The 16,526-nt window shown below is 35.2% G+C and overlaps 2 protein-coding genes across 7 annotated transcripts in view; both read left to right on the top strand.

Annotated features, from left to right (window-relative positions):
• Positions 1 to 2,961, top strand: part of mark3b (MAP/microtubule affinity-regulating kinase 3b) — a 124,509-nt gene extending 121,548 nt beyond the window's left edge. For all 6 annotated transcript variants that reach the window (XM_056480754.1, XM_056480751.1, XM_056480752.1 and 3 more), the window contains one exon: positions 860 to 2,961. In XM_056480754.1, the coding sequence (XP_056336729.1) occupies positions 860 to 1,205 (346 nt within the window). In that variant the 3' untranslated portion in view covers positions 1,206 to 2,961. The remainder of the gene's footprint in view (positions 1 to 859) is intronic.
• Positions 2,962 to 6,922: 3,961 nt separating this feature from the next.
• On the top strand, positions 6,923 to 16,458 carry laptm4a (lysosomal protein transmembrane 4 alpha). The gene is made up of 7 exons (XM_056481662.1): positions 6,923 to 7,151; positions 8,866 to 8,986; positions 9,459 to 9,535; positions 10,529 to 10,651; positions 10,732 to 10,827; positions 12,706 to 12,804; positions 15,314 to 16,458. Exons 1-7 carry the CDS (start codon positions 7,026 to 7,028, stop codon positions 15,386 to 15,388), a joined length of 717 nt encoding a protein of 238 aa, XP_056337637.1. The 5' UTR covers positions 6,923 to 7,025; the 3' UTR covers positions 15,389 to 16,458.
• The last annotated feature ends 68 nt before the right edge of the window (positions 16,459 to 16,526 follow it).

Raw genomic sequence — 16,526 nt, 5'->3', positions numbered from 1 at the left:
CTTTAGCCAACCATAGAAGACTTCAAGGACACTTCATTGAACATACACATAGACATCACCTATATACTATATACACCCACTTTATTAGGTACACCTTACTAGTACCAGGTTGGACCTCCTTTTGACTTCAGAACTGCCTTAATCCTTCATAGATTTAACAAGGTACTGGAAATATTCCTCAGAGATTTTGGTTCATATTGACATGATAGCATCACACAGTTGCTGCAGATGTATTGGCTGCACATCCATGATGAGAATCTCCTGTTCCATATTTTCTCTTTTTCTGACCATTCTCTGTAAACCCTAGAGATTGTAGCAACCAGGGGGGACAGTGTGTATACGTCCCCCTCACTTTTAGAGACAGACCGTTTAGAAAAAGTTGATTAATATATGAACGTAAACTTTTGGATCTCATTCAGCTGCAATCTTACCCATTTTGATGCTCGGCTTGAACTGCAGCAGATCGTCTTGACCATGTCTACATGCCTAAATGCATTGAATTGCTGCCATGTGATTGGCTGATTTGAAAATTTGCGTTAACGAGCAGTTGGATAGGTGTACCTAATAAAGTGGCCGGTGAGTGTATACTGCAGGATATCTATTATAACTTTAACTGTTGAAAGCTATTAGATTCTAGTTAATTAGTCAAGGTTATGGTAACTAATAACCTTAACCTTTCTCAATTTGATTGTAATGCAGTAATGTGCTATAATTATTATGAAAAGCACTATGCAAATGAACTTGAACTGAATATAGTGTTGACTTGAGTACATTTCTGGCCTTCATGTTGTCATTTAAAACGTTAACACACAAACCAAACAATGCCTGTTTCTCTTACCTTTCTCTCTCTCTCTTTCAGTCGTAATGTGTCAGGGGATCAGAAAGAGGAACATAAAGACGCCAAACCCCGCTCGCTCCGCTTCACCTGGAGCATGAAGACCACTTCGTCCATGGAGCCCACAGAAATGATGCGCGAGATCCGCAAAGTCCTGGACGCCAACAACTGCGACTACGAGCAGCGCGAGCGATTCCTGCTGCTCTGCGTCCACGGCGACGGCCACGCCGAGAGTTTGGTCCAATGGGAGATGGAGGTGTGCAAACTGCCCCGCCTCTCGCTAAACGGCGTGCGCTTCAAACGGATATCAGGAACATCCATCGCTTTCAAGAACATCGCATCCAAAATTGCCAACGAACTGAAGCTGTAAGGAAAAAAACAAAACATAAACAAAACGAAAATGTGAAAGCAGCAAAAATGGACTAAGGCACAAATATAGAGTTATCAAGCTGTACATTCTTTTTGAACAAGTAGCAGATACAAGGAGCATTTTCCTCACAAAGTATGTACTGAAAATATTGTATAGAATCATGCCTTAGGCAATAATTTCCTGCATCTTTGAAGCATTATTAATATTGATGTTATTATTATTATTATTATTATTATTGTGGGATGGTTTCAAACTGTAGGAAAACAAAAGACGCTTTCGTTTCTTCATTTTTATTATGATTTCGGTTTCGTTTATGCACTACTGCATTAGAGGTGCCCTGTGGGGCCAAAAAATGACTGAAAGCGTGTATTTTAACCAGACGATTAATCGCTCCAGTATCGTTCCAGCTCTACCCGAATGCCAAAACTAATTTGATCTAGAGACCGGACGTTTATTTGCACATTTCCCCAATAAAGGACCATATATTGTTACACTTCTTCCCATCCTTTTTCAATTTGCTTTGACCCCCAGTCCCACATCAGGGTATCCCCATTTGTTGTTTTATAGATGGGATCAGCTTAATGTCAGGAACATCAAATAGATAGTTCAGCCAACAAAATGAAAAATAGCTGTTAATTTACTCACCCTCAGGCTAGCCAATATGGAGAATCCATCAAAAATTAAATGTTTGCCATCATTTTGTTCAAATACTGTATGAATGGAAGATATTTGGAAGAATGTCAGTATCCAAACAGATCTCATCACCCATTTACTCCTATAGTGGTTATTTTTTTCAACTATGGCAGTAAATGTCTGGTGAGGTCAGTTTGGATACTGGAACAATCTAAGAATGAGTAAATGATGGCTGAATATTTTTGGGGGGGTTAACTATCCCTTTAAAGAAGATTTTAGACTTAAAATATGGCCTTGGTGATTCATAAAACATCAAATCTTTTGAAAAAATCAGTCCTCTTATCTAAAGCACAAGAAACTGCTCATTATTTACTTCATTATTACCTTAAATCTACACCTTCTGCAAATGGTCTCTTCACAAATTGTAAAATTGCTGTAAATAATGTTCAGTTTCTTGTATAGATTGTTCATTTTTCTTTTATGGCTACACAGTGTCTTCAAGAAAAACGTATTAATTTAGTTTTGTCTGATTGACTCTCAAAAAGCCAGTAGCCAATGACTTGTATTTTATGAATCACAAAGGATCCCAATGTCAACTAAACATCATCTACTAAAGAGAAAAGGTCACCCTGAGGGCGAGTAAATTAGCAGCGAATGAACTGTCTCTTTAAGAACAAGCTGAGATGTTTTCCTTTGTGCTCCATTGAAGTATTTAGTTTATATCCTTGAAAAGTGTTTTTTTTAAGCTTCTGAGATGACGAAATGCTCTTGAAATGTCTGTGCTTTGGCTCCGGCCCTCAGGGCGCACCATACAGTCGCACATGCTGAGTCATTCTGGGACACACAGTTCACTTCAGAACTTCAACTCGCCATTTCTGGCCTTCAGTATTCACTCCCATCCCAAAACCTTCAGCACTGTTGTTATTATTATAATTTTGATTTAATGTTTCTGTTTGCTTTTTTTTTTTTTTGGAATGTAAATAATGTACCTTAGTTTTGCAGCAATGACATTGATATATGTTTTTTTTTCTAAGTCTGGCTGAGAGTCGGAACCTATGGAAATTAATGTAACTCATCACAGAATAAGGTTAATCAGTGTCTCCATTAAAACAACTGAAAATCAGTGCTTTGCAGAGTGGCTTTTGTCTGTCTGGTTTCACATGGCTCAGTTCATATTTCTTAGATGAGATTGCAGGTTTAGTATTTCATTTCTGGACAACCTGCAAAAATGTGAAATGTTTTCTGTTTTCATACTATCACATCTTTAGTATGATGTATAATAATGCTGTCAAATGATTAATCACATTCAAGATAAAAGTTTGTATTTACATAGTACACAAACGCACACACACACACACATTTATAAAACAGTTCTGTCTGGTTCTTAAATCTGATTGGCTGATAGCCGTGTGATATTCTGTAATATCAGAACTCGGACAGCCTCTTCACCCTTGTGTATTATTCCGCTCACATAGAGTGACCGCAGATCAATAAACTCACTACATTTTGACAAATATTGCAGCTGTGGGACAACATAATGTACTTTTGAGGCTTTTAAAGTGAGAATGTAGTTGTTTAGATCGCATCTATGCAGTTTATTTATAAGGGCAGTGCCTGTTTTAAATATTTATAATTTATGAGAGACAGCGCTTCGGCAGTCATCAGCTTGTCTTACTGAGCAGAGCAAAGATGGTTGATGTTCCGCCACAAGAAGGTGACAGAGATAGCGTAATAAGGCCTTAGAGGAAAAAAACTCAAACTACAGCTGATCAAATCATTATAAAACAGGTAAGTGTCTTTCTAAGTCGATCTCTCTTTTTTGTATGCTGTGCTGTATTTATTTCTTAGTCTGGTAGTGTTTGCTTTGGCGTTTTCAGTGTTAATTATTGTGATATCCCGATTGCAACAGAGAAATACTGGGAAATCTCTGTAGACTGATGGCATTTCATGCCGTTCAGCCTTTCAATCTTAAAATGTGAGCAAAATCACCTGTTTTGACATCACTTTAGACATTACGCTAGAGAATCCTTCAGATACTAGCTCTAAAGTGACGTTTGTGACTTAGCAATGGTTTCTGCTATTCTGATGTCAGCTGCAGCTGTGAATGAATGGCGGAATAAAGTAGTTCCTCTAACAAAAGGATTTGTAGATTCTCCGTGTTGGATTTTCTTTTTTTATACACATGATTATGTGGTCGAACTGTTGTAGTAACGCAATATACGCATTATATCACTGTATAACAGCGCTGGTTGGACACTAACGACAACGCACGCCTCCCACCAGTGTCGATATACAGCCATATAGCACTGCTACAAGTGTGATATTGCTCATATAACAAATATTGGTATATTCATGCATATATTTATATACACAGTACGCACAAATATATTTTTATTATATTATAAAAATGAACTTTTACTTTGGATGTGATTAATCGTTTGACAACACTAATATATAACCAGTTTCCTTTACGTTGAACCCTTTGTCTTGTAATGCCTTCTGCATTCAGACCTTTAGATTTAGAACTTTATTGCCATTGTAGTATCGTACAACGAAATTTGTTTGGTAGCTCTTAGACGCCAGCAACAATAAGAGACTGAAAAAATAAAATATATTGTTTTCAAAGGGGAAAAAGTTTTTGTTTTTAACCCAGACATTTAAAAAGGATATATTTTAGAGCAGTAATCACAATACCGTGAAACCGTGATATTTTTATCCAAGGTTATCATACCGTCGGAATTTTATACCGGCCCATATAGTGCAGTCAAGTGCATTAGCAGTCGTATGGGGAAAGGGGGGATATGTATGTGAGTGTGTGTCTGTGTGTATTAGGGGGAAAATAAAGGCGGCTACTCTTGGAAAGAAGTGATACCTAAGTTTGTTAGTTCATGACATAATTGTCCTGTATCTTTTGCCTGGTGAAAGGGGCACAAACAGTCTGTATCCTTTATTAAAATAAAGGACAAATAAAAAAAAACTTGTAAAATAAAGGATTTTATTATCAATTTAATTATGATAAAGGATTTTTATTATCAAAAAAATAATTCAGTCGGACGGAGTTTGTCATGATGTTGTGATTTTAATTGAGATATTACTTTCGGTTTGCAATTGCAAGAATATTATGTCTATTCCTAGTCTATTAGTCTGTCTGTTTAAACAAAGGTCAGTGTATGGTTTCTTCACTATTTCAGAGAATGAGAAGACAAACAATCCAATCTGAATGATTATTTGGCTACTATAAAAATGAGCCCTGACATTTAAATGAATGCTGTCATGTATTTAAATAGATTTTATTCAAATTGATAGCTACAGAGATGGATATTTAGGGGTCTACATCTTGGAAGGTCTAGTATTTATCAGGTTGGTAATCACTATTTTATAATAATCCATATAGATCTAAAGCAGGGGTCACCAACCTTTTTGAAACTGAGAGCTACTTCTCGGGTACCGATTAATGTGAAGGGCTACCAGTTTGATACACACATCTCAAATAACTCAATGTACTTTTAATTATATGTTATTGGTAATAATTAATGATATTCATCTATGTGAAGACACTGATCATGTTAATGTCTTCTCACAATAGTTGTCAACAATGATTTAACAAGGTAGGAAACAGATAAATATCGATATGCAACACTTCATCTGTCTGAAATAGTTTTTAAAGTTTTTATTATTATGTACAGTATAACTTAATATCATTTTGCAAGAGTGATAAAAAGGATGGCTACAAAAATTAGATGGTGCTATGGTGAGCTATTTTTAGATGTTGGTGACCCCTGATCTAAAGTGTTATCATATTTTTAGTTGTTTGTCAGATGGCTAAATCTAGTGGCTTAAAGGAATGTGGCAAAGTATAACTATTTTAACTGAAAATAATAGTATTTTGGGGCTGCACTGTGAAGTCATCTATAATCTATTATTACATAGACTATTGATACGGTGAGTGTCATTAACTTGTTTTCTGTAAACCATGTAAAAGGTATGATAGTCATTATTGTTTCATTATTTATTTATTGGCTCAGAAAACAATTATGCAGGACACAATTTAATATAGATCAATAAAAATCTAAAGCGTATTGTTTTGGCGTTTGAAACCCCCCTTTTGTGTTAAATTATTGGTATTATTTATTCATAGTACCAGTCGCACGTAGCCTCTTTATATTCGTAATCCGCCACTGTCTGTTTCCTGATCAGCTGAATGCTTATGTAATTTACAGCATCTCATCTATTATATAAGAGCTTTTCAAACTCACAAAGGCTTTTCCCAGAAATGCATCGAGCACTGAACCTGCAAGCATCTGTCTGCATCTGGAGAAGCTCGTGCACATCATCATCATCTTCCCTGCACGAGCTTTGCTTAAATACACACCAATGCAACATCAATTATAAGCGCAGTCATGCGTTACATATTTCCATGCATGATCCGACTAGCCACGCCCCTATTAATCCCAAAAGATTCAGAACCGATGAATGATTCCTTTTTCTGCGAATCGGTTCTAAAATCAAAGAATCATTTGGTCGTATTGCGTCATTAACTTGTCTATATGTAATTTTTGATAACTCTATATTGTACTGTTTTGATGGGTAAAGTGTCCATTTACATTTAATAATTCACTTATACTGCACTTGTTTGATGTAAAATACAACATTGTTACTTTGCTTATCGTTTAAATATTATACTTTAAAACTTATGGTTTAAATAATATATTTCTATATAATTACCTTTTTTACAATTTATAGCTGTGTGTTTGAGCAAAATGTAATCTTTGTTTTGTTCTGAAAACTATTGATGACATTTCTTGTTAATTTAAAATAAAATATACTACTTTAGAGCATAAACAGTTGGTCAAAATAACAAAAAAGATGACACTTTTTCAGATTGTCGGTTCAATGAGTCACTGCGTTGTTGGCTCGAACCACTGGGTTCATTCCGTTCAGTTCAAGTTATGAAAGAGTCGTACAGTTTGATTCATACCACTTCAAACATGTTGGGCGAACCGGTTCAAGTTCGACTGATATATGCATAGGATGTCAAAGATCCGATTCTCTGACGACTCGGGCATCGTTTTGCTAGCTGTAACCACGCCCCCGCCGTTTGTCGCCCGTCAGGGGGAGTTTTTCCAGAAGGACCGAACTGAACGCTGCTGTTTTGATAGAAGAGCTTCGTCTCGTGTCTTTTTCTCGATGTTTCTTCAAAGCACCGAGAACGACATGCGTTTTAAACCGTCTCGAGACCGACTATACAGCGCGCGCTGCTGCGGCTGCTGTCATGTGCGGACTGGAACCATCATTTTGGGTACCTGGTACATGGTACGAAGCTTCAAATATTAATCAAATACCGTCTTGTAGTGTCTAACAGCTGAAATGTGTCAATATCGTTTCCCTCACCTTCTAGGGGTGTGTCTGTGAATGAATGTCCGTCTGTGTGGATGTGTTTAGCTGGCTGAGCCGTGTTAGCTCGATGCTAACGACCGCTAGCATAACTCAATGTTTTGAAAGGAAACCGTCAACAAAACAGATAAATGAACGTGAATAGATGTATTATATTAGTAGTAAGCATGTTATAAGAGCATTATCTGTTCATTTAAGTCGATTAATGTGACACGAATAGTATATTTAAGGATTGATTTACAATTTATTCGTTGGCAGCTAACTGCTAGCTGGGGCCTGAGGTTGAATTTACTAACTTAAACTGTTATGGGGTTGAACTGTCATGGGGGGCGAATTTGAAGTAAGTTAATTTAAGATTAAGTCAGTTATGTCGAATTATAACGTTATAGCTATTGTATATAATAAATATTAAAAAACTGTTATATATTTTAATACGTTGGGTGTCACTAGATAACTAGACCGTAAACTAACAAACCTCAACTGATATAATTGATTAATAGTGTTATAAAAAATAAAGTTTATGAATACATTTAGATCAAAGGGCACTGTAACTAATAAATTGATTGTCATCAGTAAAAGTCATTGTAAATCATTATATATGGAAGTTTGAGTATTTTCAAATGAGATCTATCTATCTATCTATCTATCTATCTATCTATCTATCTATCTATCTATCTATCTATCTATCTATCTATTTATCTATAATTATATATGTATCTATGGATGTAAACAAAACCAATGGTCCCAACGTATTTTCTGTTTTACATAATTTCTATTGCTTCCGAAGATCAAGAAAGAGCCACATTGATAAATAATGTTATGATAACTGTTTTAGCATTAAGTTATGATTGAATTGCCTATTAAAACAGTTATGAAATATTTTGGTAAGTAGGAAATGTTTATGGGCCAATGACAAGACCACATTGAAATGATCTATATTAGGGCTGCGCAATATATAATTTCAGCATCAATATTGCAGTGTGCTCATTCACAATAGTCACATCACAAGATAGGCAATGTTGAGTCTGAATTATAGTTGACCATGAGCTACAGAAATGTGTTTAATAACTGGATCTATAATAAATTTATATGATTTATGCCAAAAATTCATAGAATTTTTGTCTTATTTCTAGTCCAAACATCTACATTTCTAAGCAAAAACAAGATCATTTTACTTACCTCTTTGGCATATAATTTTACTTGGAAAAACTCTTAATTTTGGCTTATTTCTTTTGAAGTTATAAACAAAACAATATTTTTTCTAAGAATTTTTATATATTTGGACTAGAAACAAGACAAAGTAAGAACATTGTGTTGATTATTTAATTTCTGTACCAGAATACTCCACAGAAAACGTCAAATACAGGCATTCCAACCATCTTTTGAAAATCTATTCATATCGCAATATTTATCACTGAAAAATAAAATATCGCAATATCGTTTTTTTTTCCAGTATCATACAGCCCTAATATATATCTTGACCTTGGCCTCCTTTTTCTGTAGTATTGCAATAACAAAAATACCAGGAAGTCAAATGACGCCGTGGTTAATCAGACTTCATCATCTCTGATTTCAACAGTATGTCTCATGATCTGGGCTTTTTACACTAATATAATTATATTTCTGTTCAAAGGTGGTGAACCTGTTGATGGGCATTCTGTTGACTGTGGCAGTAACTCACCCTGAGAACGTCCCTACTGTTGACTTGCAGTATGAGGTTATTGAGCATTACTTTGCCTCAGACAGGATGTCAGGTACATTCATGAGTTTTTGCTGTTGTAGTTCTGTGTTTAAACACACAATTCTATAATTGTACATTAAATACTTTATTTATTATATATTTTATTGTCATTTGTTTATATTTATTCAATATATATTTTGTTTTTGTTTAGATTTTGCCTTTTTCTTATTTATTTTAAAGGAATAGTTCACCCAGAAACTAAACTGTACTTGCTATTTACTCTTTCTCAAGTGGTTTCAAAACCTCTATGAGTTTTATTTATCTGTTGAAACTAAAATACTTTGAAGAAAGATAGAAATTGGTAACCATTGACATCCACAGTAGGAAAAACAAATACTATGGGAGACAATGGTCTCCAGTTTCCAGCTTTCTTCAAATTGTGTTCAACAGATGAAAGAAACTTAAGCAGGTTTGTGGTTTTGGTGAACCATCCCTTTAACTTTTATATCCTTTTAAATGACACAAGTTTTCTTTTACCCCTGTAGAGAATGCTTGTGTGGGCTTTGCCATCTCTCTCCTGATGCTTACCATTAGTGCTATGATGGTGTATGGAGCTATTACTGTAAGTTTATGGTATTTGTTCAATATTTGATGTAGAGCATTATGTATTCATTCCATTGCATTTGTGGGTTTTTAAAATTCTTTATTTGTCTTTCCATAATTAACAAAAATAACAGAACCATTTCTGCATCATAAAGTTATTCCAAAACTGTATTTCTTGCTTTCTATTGTTTAGATTAAGGTAATTTAAACAGTCTGGTTACCAACTTTTGTACTTAGCAAAAGAAAAAGCTCATGTTGTTTTGAAGCAATTGAAATAAAAGTAAATAGTGACTTAATCAGCACATTTTGGCCGAAAATTGGTATTACATGGGTTGAATTCCATCTATTTTGCTTTCAGTGCGGAGTGTGTTTAATGGTCAGTGTATGCACTGTTCAACATTTCTACTTTTATTTTTTTTATTATTTTTTTCTTTTACAATATTTATATTTTTTTATTTAATTTTAGGTCCCATTCAGTTCCTGATCATTTGTAACAGATTTGATTTATATCAACATCGCCCTATACTCAAAACAATGCTTTTCACCACTGTGTTCATCTGTACTTCACAGTCTTGCTTGATGTCGTCTTTAAAAAGCAGGTTGGATCATTGAATATTGTTGTATAGTAGTTCCTGCTGTAAAATCATAAAGTGCAGTGTTCAGGGCTGTCACTGAACACTTGTTACCTTGAGTAAACCTTGAGCTTCACCTGTGTTTTAGACCCCATAGTGTCCTTCACCATGTGTTTTAGGCCCTCAAGGCAGTTAAAATGTTTTTCCAGTAAAGTCACGGCCTTGTCAGATCTGCTAATAGTTTCCTATCCATGTTAGGTGTTCTCTAAGCTTAGTTATTCAGCACAGCTGCTTATATTTGCTCAAAACGAGATGATTCATTACTCCTGGGAGTCTCACAGGTTTGCATCAGCATTAAAATGGTGAGAAACAGGCTGAAAATGAGAAAGAAAAAAAGCCCACCTCTTCACATGTGTTATTTTTTTCTCTCTCTCACACAGAATCGTGACGGCTGGCTCATCCCGTTCTTTTGCTACCAGCTGTTTGACTTTGCACTAAGCTGCCTGGTGGCCATCAGCTCCCTCACGTACCTGCCCAGAATCAAGGACTACCTGGACCAGCTGGTCAGTTTGCCCTTTACTGCCATTTATGATCCCGGAGTTTAATGCTTACATAAAAAAACAATCAAATCTGTCTCTTTTAGCCGGATTTCCCTTACAAGGACAACCTGCTCTCTCTGGACTCCAGCTGTCTCCTGCTATTTGTGCTCATCTTCTTTGCCATTCTTATCGTCCTCAAGGTAGATATAAATGCTATTTACCTGAGCTTTCTGTGTTCACACTTGGCAGTTTTGGTTTGATTAAAACTAGGGCTGCTTGATATTGAAAAAAACTGACATTGCAATGCACACACTCACCGGCCACTTTGTTAGGTACACCTGTCCAACTGCTCCACAACGCAAATCTCTAATCAGCCAATCACATGGCAGCAGCTTAATGGATTTAGGCATGTAGACATGGTCAAGATGATCTGCTGCAGTTCAAACCGAGCATCAGAATGGGGAAGAAAGGTGATTTAAGCAATTTTGATTGTGGCATGGTTGTTGGTGCCAGAGGGGCTGGATAGAGAAGCTGTCTGCTAAGAACAGGAAACTGAGGCTGCAATTCGCACAGGCTCATCAAAATTGGACAACAGAAGATTTTGCCTGGTCTGATGAGTCTCGATTTCTGCTGCGCCATTCTCTGATGGCTACTTCTATCAGGATAACATGCCATGTCATAAAGCATGAATCACCTCAGACTGGTTTCTTGAACATGACAATGAGTTCACTGTACTCAAATGGCCTCCACAGTCACCAGATCTCAATCCAAATAGAGCATCTTTGGGATGTATTGGAACGGGAGATTCGCATCATAGATGTGCAGCTGACAAATCTGCAGCAAATGCATGAAGCTATCATGTCAATATGGACCAAAATCTCTGAGGAATAATTCCAGTATATTGTTGAGTCTATGACATAGATTAAGGCAGCTCTGAAGGCAAAAGAGGGTTCAACCCAGTACTAGTAAGGTGTACCTAATAAAGTGACCGGTGAGTGTATATTGCGATGTAATTTCACAACTTAAGTAACTGTTTGGACAATAATTAATGGTTGGTGATTTTTACATTGAGGGTGATTTTGTAGGGGAGTGCATCTGCATAAAATGAAAATATAAATTAAACATGTTAAAGCACAAATGAAAACAACAGAACAAAGATGAAAAGCGCTGTATGGTTTTCAGTGGAATCTAACAATATTGAGGTACAGAAATTCAATTAACAATTAATCTTTGTCAAAGTGGCAAGCTATATAATTTCTTGTGCTCACATTTTGCTTTAAATTTTACAGTCACAGGCCTTAAAAACACATCCAAGTAAAAATCTTTTACACTTTTAGATTACGGTTAAATGTCAGAATGACTTTACAAATCATGTGTTCTGAACTGTGATTCCTGGTTAATTATAATCCCAACCTGATACCCAGATTGCATATCCTGTACTGTGACTATTGCAGATGTGCACTGCACGTTGTGACATCCATGCTGAAACGATGTATTGAGCAGACCTAATTAAAACAAACTGTTGGACCATTTTTGTTATTATAATTTAAATAAGTGTAAATGTTGCTATCTTGACCTTTGCGGAGAAAAGCAAGCAGACTCTGGTTCACTTTCAAGTGAACTCTGGTGCGGTTTGGCTCAAGTATAAATCAAGCACTTCTAAAACAGGATTGCATTTGGACAGAGATGCAAGCATAAAAAGGGCCAAATCTTGAAGCATGGCTGATTACAGTTCAGTACAGGCGTAAGAAATGCAGATTTTCAGTTGTGTGTGTGAGACAGGATTTCCTGTGTCTGTTTTGAGTTCTTTACACTTTAATCTCTTCACATGTTTTTAAGTGATAAAACATCACATGCATGTTGATAGAATGAGCATTTGTAGCCCAGCACACTTTATTGTTTTGCATGTTTGGTAACTTTTGGTCACAAAATAATGGACTTTTTCGTTTTGTATGCTTTGTTTAGGTTTTAGGTCTATTTTGTGTTCAGTACAAAAGAACCAAACTGTAATTGTAACCTACCTGAATCTGTATGTTTTCTTTATAAGATCCAAACTATTAGTGTGTTATTTCTTGCAGGCCTATTTGATCAACTGCGTGTGGAACTGCTATAAGTACATAAACAACAGGAACACTCCAGAGATTGCTGTCTACCCTGCTTTTGAGACTCCTCCTCAGGTATGTCCATCTCAATCGTCTGATCATGATGATACAGGATATTATAAGCTATATTCATTCTTCAAGGGCAAATTCACAACTCTGTATAAAAACTGTTCGTGATGTAGCATTTAGAAAAAAGCATTTACTGAAAATGATGAAATCAGACATTATTTACTTTAAAAAACAAGCTGATTACTGGTCACAGTATACAATTTATCACTATTATGAAGCAAAACACCTTTGCCTTCACCTTTGAAACATTTTTTTTTTCAAGCAATGTCACAAATCTGTTCTAAAGTCCACTTTTTATAATGCAGTTTTCTGCACAAATTACAGTCTAAATGTTTTGTTTTTGTCAGTTTTGCTCTTTCATTGACATCGTTTTGTTCGGGTCTATTATAATATTTTCTTTATTTTGATATTTAATATCAGTAGCAGTGTATAGTATTATTTAAACAAAACATTACAGTATAGTATTTATTTATATTTACAGTAAGTGTCAGTAATTTTGTCATTTCTTTATAAATGGTATTTATTTACTTCAGTTTTATTACTTCAGCTTAAAAATATTTTGGTATAGTGCAAGGGCAACATCTCTAATTTTCTTTTAACTCTCGTTTAATTTCTATTACCAATAAAAGAAATCATTATTCAATAAAACATAAAAATAAATACAATAATGTCAACACTGGTGTGGATGACAGGAACAGGTGATATTCATTTTTGGTCATCTATAATTCTCAGTAGGAGCATATGGAGGACAAAACCTGCAAAACAATAAATAAATAAGTAAATAAATCCACAAATTTCTGCATAAATAAAACAATAAATAAATAAATGTGTATATATACATATGTATAAATCCACAAATTCCTGCATAAATAAATAATCAATAGTGCACGCAGATAAGTAATGAAATAAATTTCACGAATGTTGGAGTAAGAAAATGTTAAAGTGAAAGTAGACCCCCCCCCCCCATGACAATGAGAGAGTGTCATCAACCAATGATGGCATATAGACCGCCTTCTGATGATTGATAGAGACCTTTTCATTAGCATATTGATCTAAGGAAAAGTAAATACAGAACTATGTTCAAGAATGAATAAACGTTTGAAAAAGGGAGGGGGGGTTTAGCATTTTCTTATTCCCTTAACATGAGTGTAATTAATTTTTTTTATTATTTATCTGCCCGCACCATTATTTGTTTTTTATGCAGGAATTTATGTATTTTTATATACCGTTATTTATTTATTTATTTGCATAATTATTGATTTATTGTTTTATTTATGCAGGAACTTATTGATTTATTTACTCATTAAATTATTTGCACAATTATTTATTGTTTTTGCAGGTTTCGTCCTCTATAGAAGTGCACATTATTACAATTAACACAATGCTACAGTAGATGGCGCTGTTTACCAGGTTTTAAAAAGGTTTTCTTTTTCTACCGCCCCAAAAACCCAGCCAGTTGAGACAGCCAGTTTTTACATTTAACCAAAAGAAAAGTGTGCTCTGTGGTTGTTAGTTACAGAGTTCCCACGCTTCTTGAAAGTACTTAAAAGTACTCGAATTTCAGACATATAGATTCAAGGTAGGGCTGCACAATATATTGTTTCAGCATTGATATGGCCATGTGCACATCCGCAAAAGTCACATCGCAAAGATATGCATTGTTCAGTCTGAATTATAGTTGAGCAGGAACTTCAGAATTGTATTTAATCATTGTATTTGTGGAATTTATATGATTTATGCAAAAAAAAAAACATTTCTTGCTTAGAATTTTTGTCTTGTTTCTAGTAGTGTGCTTTCACACTCGTTATGTTACGAAACAGGGATTAAAATTGTTACAGTGTTGCACTTTGTACATGGTGCAGTTCACCTTGAGAGGGGTGTGGAGGCAGACCATTTTTTGCACTGTGATTATTACATTTCTGTACCTGAATACTGTTAGACTCCCCAGAAAACTGTCAAACAGGGCTATTCAAACCATCTTCTGAAACTGTTCTTATCGCAATATTTATCACAGAAAAATAAAACATCTTAATATCAGATTTTTCCAATATTGTGCAGCCCTAATTCAAGGCCTGGAAAGTACTTGAAAACAAACATAAGTCCTTGAAAGTGCTTTAATTAAATTTGAAATCAAATTTGTTCTTAAATAAAAAGTCTCAAATTTAAGTCTTGTACAATAACACTGATAAATAATGCACATTTTATCAATATTTCAGAAACTGCACATGAATGTCACCAGTTTTGAGTTCAACAAATTTTATTAAAGTTCTTTGAACAAGACTTTTTAAAACAGGCAAACTTTTTGTAAAGGACATATTTAACGTAAATATGAAGTGTAAGTGAATGAAGTACTTTCATAGTGGTACATATGCTAGGGTATGATTTACAAAGGTGCTGATTTTAAATGAATGGTGTTTTATAAAGTCCTCAAATCTGCTGTTCATGAAAGCGTGGGAACCCTGTAGTTAAATAACGTCTTACTGTTCATTTTAATGGTGTCTTTTCTCTATCATAGTATATCCTTCCCACCTATGAAATGGCCATGACAATGCCAGCGAAGGAGCCTCCTCCTCCTTACATGCCAGCTTGAATCCCCCTCACTGGTCTCATCAGTAAAAGCCAGTGCAGACACCCATCTTTGCCTTTCGATCCTGCCTTCCATTCCAACACATGGAGGGCGTTTAGACTCCCAGCGTCCACTCGTCACATCAGCAGCTTACATATTCGCATAGACTTAACCATGACTATTTCTTTCGCATGACTCTCGTAACAGCTCATCACTGCAGATCTATTTTTGTAAAACTATAGGGATACTGTTGAAGAAGCACGGTGTTGGGGAAGAGATGGATTGTGGCAGGATTTCTTTTAACTGTTTAGTGTTGTATCTGAGATATGAAATGCCGTTCTCTTTTTGTGGGCATCATGACTCGGGCTCTGCAATAAATTGTGCTTACGACAGAATTATATAGTTGATTCATAGTCGATCACTAATGAAATGATTCTGAGATGGGGCAGGCGATCTGCCGTTTGACATTTTTACCAATGAAAGCTTTCACTTTATCTGCCACCTTGAGATCTTTATTTTTCCATGCTTTTCAATGCTGTGTGTGTGGTTTTTTTCTCCTGATGTCTTAGTAGAGGAAATATTGTGAAAATCAACATTGCCCTACAACTTGACAGGGCACTTGCATTTAGAATCACCTTGGCTAATAAATCTGTTTTTGCTAGATTAAAGACCTGTTTAGACAATCCTGCGTGACGGTTAAAACAGTATATTTATTTCCATTGTGTACTTTCTTAGTGGACGTAAGACTTTCATCCTTTAAAAAGTGAAAGAGCTCAAAGCACTTTTTATCTTCTTTAAATAGTGTGTTTTTTCCCATCCATTGAACCATTGTGCACCATCATGTTAGCCATCATCATGGTGATCTATTGTCATGGTACATTCTGGGTAATACTGGTTAACACACAAGAGGAAACTTTCCTCATGAACGACAATGATATAGAGTTAAAAAAAAAAAAAAGGAAATGCTAGTGCTGTAAAAAAATCAATGGATGCATGTTTTTTTTTTTTTTTTTTTTTTTTTTTGGTTTGTTTCTTTTCTTGTACATGTTCTGTAATCTTATTACTTCAATAAACATTTAAAACATTGTATCTGCCATCAGGCTTTTTTTTTCAACCATCAATGACTTTTAAGTGTCTTTATAGCTTATATTTGTATTTCTAA

The sequence above is a fragment of the Danio aesculapii genome, chromosome 20, assembly GCF_903798145.1.
Source record: "Danio aesculapii chromosome 20, fDanAes4.1, whole genome shotgun sequence".
In the NCBI taxonomy this organism is placed as follows: Eukaryota; Metazoa; Chordata; class Actinopteri; order Cypriniformes; family Danionidae; genus Danio; species Danio aesculapii.
Note: the sequence above shows the minus strand (reverse complement) of the source record. Positions and strands in the feature narration are given on the sequence as shown.